The sequence below is a fragment of the Mandrillus leucophaeus genome, unplaced genomic scaffold (genome assembly GCF_000951045.1).
Source record: "Mandrillus leucophaeus isolate KB7577 unplaced genomic scaffold, Mleu.le_1.0 Scaffold72, whole genome shotgun sequence".
NCBI lineage: Eukaryota > Metazoa > Chordata > Mammalia > Primates > Cercopithecidae > Mandrillus > Mandrillus leucophaeus.
The window spans coordinates 3,769,156-3,777,673 of record NW_012107808.1 but is presented as its reverse complement, the minus strand read 5'-3'; the positions used below and the strand labels follow the sequence as shown (position 1 = coordinate 3,777,673).

Sequence of the window (8,518 nt, the reverse complement as noted above, 5' to 3'; positions counted from 1 at the left end):
AGGGAATTTCTCTTCAATGCCATTGAAACGATGCCTTGTGTCAAGAAGAAGGCAGATTGGGCCTTGCGCTGGATTGGGGACAAAGAGGCTACCTATGGTAAGGAGACCTTTGCCGCTACTTAAACCTGAGCTTCATTTTCCAAGTAATGATATTGGATTGTTGGCCCTTGAATACCAACTCACGAGAATCATTTTGGTGTTAACTCTTAAATAGGTGAACGTGTTGTAGCCTTTGCTGCAGTGGAAGGCATCTTCTTTTCTGGTTCTTTTGCATCGATATTCTGGCTCAAGAAACGAGGACTGATGCCTGGCCTCACATTTTCCAATGAACTTATCAGCAGAGATGAGGTGAGTCTAAATCAAATAATAGGGTGACCTAAACCCCAAACACAACTCGGGCATGCTCTTGTGTTCACTGATGGGGACCTGGGGTACTAGACGGCATATATCCACATTTAATGTGTGAGTTCAACCATACACATACTTGACAAAAGAAGGAAATACTTTAATTTACTGAAACTATTTTACTTGCATTCTCAATATATTGTAATACATTAGTACATATATATTGCCCCATAGGCTTTGAATGCATAAAACTACAAGTTCTTTGTTTTTTGAGGGGATGGAATCTTGCTCTGTCGCTCCAGGCTGGAGTGCAATGGCGTGATCTCGGCTCACTGCAACCTCTGCCTCCCAGGTTCAAGTGATTATCCCGCCTCAGCCTCCCGTGTAGCTGGGAATGTAGGCACCCGCCACCACACCCGGCTAGTTTTCGTAGTTTTGTAGAGACGGAGTTTCACCATGTTTGCCAGGCTCGGGTTGAACTGACCTCAGATGATCCGCCCGCCTCGGCCTCCCAGAGCGCTGGGGTTACAGGCATGAGCCACCATGCCCAGCCAAAACTACAAGATATTGATGGGATTGGGATTTTAAGGGATGTTTTATTATTTTTGCCTGGTATTATATGTAATCCCCTTTTCCATAAAAATGTTCATAGTAAAGCCAGGCGTGGTGGCTTATGCCTGTAATCCCAGCACTTTGGGCGGCTGAGGCGGGTGGATCACGAGGTCAGGAGATGGAGACCATCCTGGCTAACCCTGTCTCTACTAAAAATACAAAAAATTAGCCGGGTGTGGTGGCATGTGCCTGTAGTCTCAGCTACTTGGGAGGCTAAGGTAGGAGAATTGCCTGAACCTGGGAGACGGAGGTTGCAGTGAGCCGAGATTGCACCACTGCACTCCAGCCTGGGTGACAGAACGAGACTGTGTCCCCCCAAAAAAATGTTCATAGTAGCCATTATGTTTTTCCTGTTTGATCTAGAAATTGCCCTTCAACTTCAATGTTAATAAGCATCTTGGTGAAATGAGTATACATTTTGGTTTAGTGTATGTCTTTGATTAAGTCATATTTGAAAAGCCAGGAGCATGAACTAACTCCATCTTACTTGGAGCCCAGTAGGCAAATCAAACTTGGTTACCTTGTAGGAGGACCTTCCTTATTGGATTAGGAGGTAAGCTGTGAAGCTTGGTGTTTAATGCACTCACTTGCAAACTTGATTTGCTTGAAATTGCATACAAATTTCCTGAGCATCTAAAAACTAGCCTTATTACTGAGTTTTACCTTTCCTGCTGAAGTAGTGGCAAAATTAGCACTCATGGCTGGAGAAAGAACACTTTGAGTGAAGCTGTGACTCCTCCTTTGCCACCACACAGCAGAGCAAGAAATAGACCTTGCCTATCTTCATCTAGGTGGCAGCTTTGAGGCCCTTGAATGGGACTGAGCTTGCCTTGGTGACATGAGCAGAGAAGTCCGTAGTTGAAGTCATCTTCCCTTTGAGAGTTCAAGTGCTCTCAGTATGGCTGAGCATGTTGGATAAGGAGAATGCAGAAAAGGATAAAGTAATTTCATATTCCATGTTAGTGACAGAAGTCTTCTGGCTTTAGTGATCTTGAACTTTTTTTTCTAGGGTTTACACTGTGATTTTGCTTGCCTGATGTTCAAACACCTGGTACACAAACCATCAGAGGAGAGAGTAAGAGAAATAATTATCAATGCTGTTCGGATAGAACAGGTAAGTGGGTGATGAAATGGGTTACTCAGGCTTGCTAGAAAATGCCTGAGCTTTAGTTGTATTCAGAAGCTATATTTTGGTTCCTAGGAGTTCCTCACTGAGGCCTTGCCTGTGAAGCTAATTGGGATGAATTGCACTCTAATGAAGCAATACATTGAGTTTGTGGCAGACAGACTTATGCTGGAACTGGGTTTTAGCAAGGTAAAGTATTGTTTACATAGGCTTCTGCTTGTTTTGAAACTGGTGTTCTGTATTTATATCTTGATGTGAACCTTTTCAGGTTTTCAGAGTAGAGAACCCATTTGACTTTATGGAGAATATTTCACTGGAAGGAAAGACTAACTTCTTTGAGAAGAGAGTAGGCGAGTATCAGAGGATGGGAGTGATGTCAAGTCCAACAGAGAATTCTTTTACCTTGGATGCTGACTTCTAAATGAACTGAAGATATGCCCTTATTTTGCTGATTTTTTTTCCATCTCATAAAGAAAATCAGCTGAAGTGTTACCAACTAGCCACACCGTGAATTGTCCATAATGTTCATTAACAGCATCTTTAAAACTGTGTAGCTACCTCACAACCAGTCCTGTTTATGTATAGTGCTGGTAGTATCACCTTTTGCCAGCAGGCCTGGCTGGCTGTGACTTACCATAGCAGTGACAATGGCAGTCTTGGCTTTAAAGTGAGGGGTGACCCTTTAGTGAGCTTGGCACAGCAGGATTAAACAGTCTTTTAACCAGCACAGGCAATTGAAAGATGCAGCCTCACTGCTTCAACGCACATTTTAATGTTTACTTAAATATAAAACTGGCACTTTACAAACAAATAAACATTGTTTGTACTCACACGGTAATAATAGCTTGATTTATTTGGTTTCTACACCAAATACAAAGCATTCTGACCACTAATGGGAGCCAATTCACAGTTCACTAAGTGACTAAAGTAAGTTAAACTTGTGTAGACTAAGCATGTAATTTCTAAGTTTTATTTTAATGGATTGAAATACTCGTTAACCAACTTTAAAGTCAGTCCCGTGTATAGCTAGATATTAGTCTGTTGGTGCCAGATAGAAGACAGGTTGTGTTTTTATCCTGTGGCTTGGGTAGTGTCCTGGGATTCTCTGCGCCATCTGAGTAGTGTTGTGGGTTAAAGGAATCTCTCAGGACAAGGAGCTTCTTAAGTTAAATCATTAGAAATTTAGGCATGATCTGGGCCTTCATATGTGTAAGAAGCCATTTCATCTGATTTCTCACTGTATTTTCCTCAACTTCTAGTTGATAAAAAATTCTTGAAGAGTTTGCATATGTGGGATCTAAGGTAGTACTGTAAAATTTCAAGTCATCCTTAAACAAAGTGACCCACCTAAGATCTTGCCCCTGTTAAGTGGTGAAATCAACTAGAGGTGGTTCCTACAAGTTGTTGTTTATTCTAGTTTTGTTTGTAAGTAGGTTGTGTGAGTTAATTCATTTATATTTACTGTGTCTTTTTTTTGAGACGGAGTCTCGCTCTGTTGCCCAGGCTAGAGTGCAGTAGTGCGATTTCGGCTCACTGCAACCTCCGCCTCCTGGGTTCAAGCAATTCTCCTGTCTCAGCCTCCTGAGTAGCTGGAACTGCAGGTATGTGCCACCACACCTGGCTAATTTTTGTATTTTTAGTAGAGATGGAGTTTCACTATATTGGTCAGGCTGGTCTTGAACTCCTGACCTCAGGTGATCCGCCCACCTGGGCCTCCCAAAGTGCTGGGATTACAGGCATGATAAACAAATATTCTTAATAGGGCTACTTTGAATTAATTTTCCTTTATGTTTGGGAGAAGAAAGCTGAGACATTGCAAGAAAGATGATGAGAGATAAATGTTGATCTTTTGGCCCCATTTGTTCATTGTATTTGCTATTTGAACATTGTCCTGTTCTATTGTTAGTTTTCTTCTTCATTTATTGTATAGTCAATTTTTAAATCTCTGTAATATGATACATTTTCCTATCTGAAGTTATTGTTACCTAAAGTTAATCCAGATTACATTGTCCTTATACTTGTACAACATTAAAATGAAAGGCTTTGCTTTGCATTGTGAGGTTCAGGCGGAAGTTGGAATCAGGTTTTAGGGTTCTGTGTCTCATTAGCTGAATAATGTGAGGATTAACTTCTGCCAACTCAGACCATTTCCTAATCAGTTGAAAGGGAAACAAGTATTTCAATCTCAAAATTGAATAATGCACAAGTGTTAAGTGATTAAAATAAAACGGTTCTTATGTCAGTTTCTTGATTGGTAAAATTTGCATTTTAATTCAGGAAGAGAAATATTTTTTGGCCAGGCATGGCTGTAATCCCAGCACTTTGGGAGACTGAGGCAGGTGGATCACCTGAGGTCAGGAGTTCGAGATCAGCCTGGCCAACATGGTGAAACCCCATCTCTACTAAAAATACAAAAATTAGCCGGGCATGGTGGCACGTGCCTGTAATTCCAGCTACTTGGGAGGCTGAGGCAGGAGAATCGCTTGAACCCGGGAGATTGTACCACTGCACTTCAGCCTGGGCAACAGAGTGAGACTGTCTTAAAAAAAAAAAAAAAAAAAAAAAGAGTATTTTTTGTAAAGGCTAACGAATTCATTCTTTCCACTGGTTCTGGGCAAGAGACTTGCCTTGTGCCTATTCTGGCATAAGGTGTATAGGAGACAGGTACACCCGAAAGGTGGTGCCCAAAAATATTAACTACCATACTGCATGTGGGGTTTGTGAAGTCGGGGCTGAGTTAACTTCTCAACTGTGGGGGAGCCACTCCTGGGCCTCTTTTCCCATTTGCAAAACAGGTGGGGCTAGAGGTCTTCCCAGCTGGAGTTTTTGCTTTGCTGTCCCTCATCTGACCTGGCCTGTGTGGACTCCAGCACAGGTTTGGATTGGTCCCTCTGTCTATAAAGGCCCTTTCCTGACTCGGAATCCCACCCACTTTGATAAAGCCTTTTAGAATTAATGACACCCATCCATCCCCAAACGAACCAATTATTATTCCTTGTACCTCATGCCACTGCCATTCAGTGAGAAGAGAGCAGTTCTCTTGTCAGGTGCCGTTTTCCACCTGCATTTTAATTCAGGAAGGTGGGGCACTGAGCCAGATGGGAGGCCCCTCCCTCTGCAGCTTGGGTTTACTCTTAGAGAGGAAAACTGATAGATGAGTAGATCTAAAGTGTTGGGCAGTGATGGGGCAGCAGAGAATTCTAAGGTGGGTGGGAGTGATTGGGAGAGGCCTCATGGGGGAGATGATGTTTCCTTGGTGGAGGAGACTGGGACTAGTGTTTGAGGTTGTGCTGCTTCCAATTCCTGTGTTCTCATGAAGATTCCTTCCCGTGCTGCTCGTAAGAGAAAGTGCTGCTTCCAATTCCTGTGTTCTCATGAAGATTCCTTCCCGTGCTGCTCGTAAGAGAAAGTTGTCTTTGAGGGCACAGGTTTTTATCTGTCTCTATATTTCTAAGCATAAGGCCTCCAAGGATCAGGTATTTAAGTGACTGGTACATGGGGAAATAAACTAATTGGAACTGAAGTATTTTGGGGTGGATGGTATCTTGGGTAAAAGTGTGTTCTGTGTCCCAGAGGAACCTAGTAGAGAGCTTTGCCTTTACATCTAAAAGCGTTCAGTGAAGGTCATTTGATTTGTAATGTCAGGTTGGCACCAGGCCTATTGTAGAAGTTCAGGGCAGCCAGGCTTCAAGAAGATGACCAGCTACTGGGACAGCCTCCCTGTGGGTGGCCTACAGTCCTGTTCTGCTCCCCCTGGCCCCATGCCAGCTGCCATGCTCTATAGAACGTGTCTCCCATGCTGCCCAAGAGGGCCTGCAGAGAGTTGAGTGGGCAGGCTGCTGAGTCAATTGCCCTGGGTACTCATTAGATGCATCCTCCCTGGCCTCACCGCCAGACCTACTGAATCAGTCTGGGGGTAAACCAGGGACCCTGTAATCTTAATGGGAGATCTCAGACATTTGAGATCGGGTGGGATAGACTCCTAACATAAAGTTCAAACCAGTGGACTTCAGTCCTGGGTGTGAATTATAATCACCTGGGGCTTTTAAAAACTACTAAAGTCTGGATCTCACTTGTGGAAAAGGCAGCCCTGCTGAGCTTTAGCATTATCTAGATGTGTTTTCTGGTGTGTTCTAGACATGCTGCGTAAGAGTTACACTTCATTGCGTGTGCACATTCAGGGCCCTGCCCAGCTGCAGTGGCCAGGCCTGGCTGCTAAGAGCAGACCTGCAAAAACAAACCTCCCTTCACCTGGTACTGCTGTGGCCTCTGACCTGAGGATTTTGTCCTGCAAAGGAGGAACCAGATGGGTGTTCTTAACTGTCACCTGGCCAGGGAGCTAACTGGCTGTGTTTTGAGGATCAGTGACCCTGCCAGTGTTGGTCTGGAGATCCTGATAATGGTTTAACTTCTCTTAGCAAGACAGGCACAGGCCCAGCCCCTCATCCGTGAGTGGCTGCAACTGGACTGCGTGGCCTGGCCTCTTCCAACAGTCCCTGAGTGTAGAGGGGCTACCCTCCTGGTGTCTGTCTGGACACAGAAGGGAACACATCAGTGGTGTCTCCCTGCCATTCCCTGGAGGGAATATGTCACATCAGGATTTTTTTTTTTTTTTTTTTTATCATGAGAATAGCTAAACCCATTGCTGCTTAAGGTTCAATAGTCATGTTCACCTTAGCCTTGGCTCTAGAGACGAGTGGCTCCAGCAAGATGGTGGACTAAGGAACCAAACTCCTGCTTCAAACACCTGCCCATGATAAATAGCACAGTAAAAAGTTAAATAGGTGGGCCAGGCATGGTGGCTCACACCTGTAATCCTAGCACTTTGGGAGGCTGAGTCAGGCGGATCACCTGAGGTCAGGAGTTTGAGACCAGGCTGGCCAACATGGTGAAATCCCATCTCTACTAAAAATAGAAAAATTAGCCAGGCGTGGTGGCGTGCCTGTAATCCCGTCTACTCCAGAGGTTGAGGCAGGAGAATCGCTTGAACCTGGGAAGCGGAGGTTGTGAGCTGAGATTGCATTCCAGCCTGGGTGACAAGAGTGAAATTCCGTCTCAAAAACAAAAAACCAAAACGGTAAATAGGTAATCACCTCCTGGGAAAGGAGAATGACCTCTTTTGGGAACAAAGAAAGTGAACATGGAGGCCCCGGAGCTTGTAGCAACCTTCAGAGTGGTTGTTAGTCCCTTAGAGAAATTAAACAGGCAGGGGCTGACATGCAATTGGATTTGGAGGGAGAAGTTGATCTAAACCAGGGGAGGAGTTGGGACCAAAACCTCGGCATAAAGCTAGGCGCCCCAGTGTCACAGGAACTAGACAAAAACCCCATTGGCACAGTGGGGAGGATGAAATTTTTAATCCTTCTGGATTCTTAAAAACCTTCACACAAATTTGTGGTCTAGGAACTACTCGAAGATAAATTAATCCCCAGTATTGATCCCTAGCCTGGTCGCACAGGATTCTCCCAGGTCGGGTTCACAATCCTAAATTAGAAACTCAGATAACACAACAGATAAAAGAAAAAAAAAACGGTATGGTGAAGAAATAGATTTTTGGATTCAGGTAGAATGGGATACAGCATAACTACTAGAGTTCAGGCTCTTAGAGCTCTTTCAACACAGCTTAGTAAGATTAGACATAGCTGAAGAGTGGACTTGTGAGTTGGAAGGGATGTATCTAAGGGAATTATTCTAAAGTAGATGGAAGAAAGCATGGAGATAGTGGACACGCAGTGTTTGAGGAGGTAATGACTGGTGACTTTCCAGAATGGACTCATCCTTGGGCTCAGGAAGTCCACTAGGAATCACACATGAGAAGCAAAGACACATTCATTCCTAGGCTCATTTGAATGAAGCTGCAGAACATGAACAGAAAGAACAACCATTAAACGAAGGTTTCAACAGAAGCCAAAAGATTATGAAATCATATCTTCAATGCTGAGGGAATCATTGGATGAAATTATTATTCAGAAAGAAGTAAGATACATTCTCATGCCAAGGTTTTACCATTCACATCCCCAAAACAAAATTCCTAAGGAATTGAGCCAAAAGAAAGGATGGTGATGAGCAGAGAAATTGGTTGGTCCACAGTGAATTGATAGAATCACAAGGAAGCTGGGTATCATGGTGCCTGCCCGTGATCCCAGCTACTCACAAGGCTGAGGTGGGAGCATCACTTGAGTCCAGCCTGAGCAACAGTGAGACCAAACTCAAATGGAACTAGAATAATGGACACTGCAGAGGGATAATGAATACTAAGGTCTTTGTACTATTAGGCTTTGGAGATACACAGTTTAAAGTTTAAAGGTGACCACTGGAGGCCTTCCAAAGTGGGGGCCCTGATCAGGGAGTGGCATGTGTGTGGGTGTGGGATGTGTTGCAGGGGGGTTAAAGCTTGATGGGTTTAGTAGAAGGCGGAAAGGGTTGGGGGTGCAG

The 8,518-nt window shown here is 44.1% G+C and overlaps 1 protein-coding gene across 1 annotated transcript in view; it reads left to right on the top strand.

Moving 5' to 3' along the window:
• Window positions 1-2,918, top strand: part of RRM2 (ribonucleotide reductase M2) — a 16,440-nt gene extending 13,522 nt beyond the window's left edge. Inside the window, 5 exon segments of the mRNA XM_011965301.1 lie at window positions 3-97; window positions 215-348; window positions 1,967-2,071; window positions 2,159-2,272; window positions 2,352-2,918. Of these exon segments, the coding sequence (XP_011820691.1) occupies window positions 3-97; window positions 215-348; window positions 1,967-2,071; window positions 2,159-2,272; window positions 2,352-2,504 (601 nt within the window). The 3' untranslated portion in view covers window positions 2,505-2,918.
• The last annotated feature ends 5,600 nt before the right edge of the window (window positions 2,919-8,518 follow it).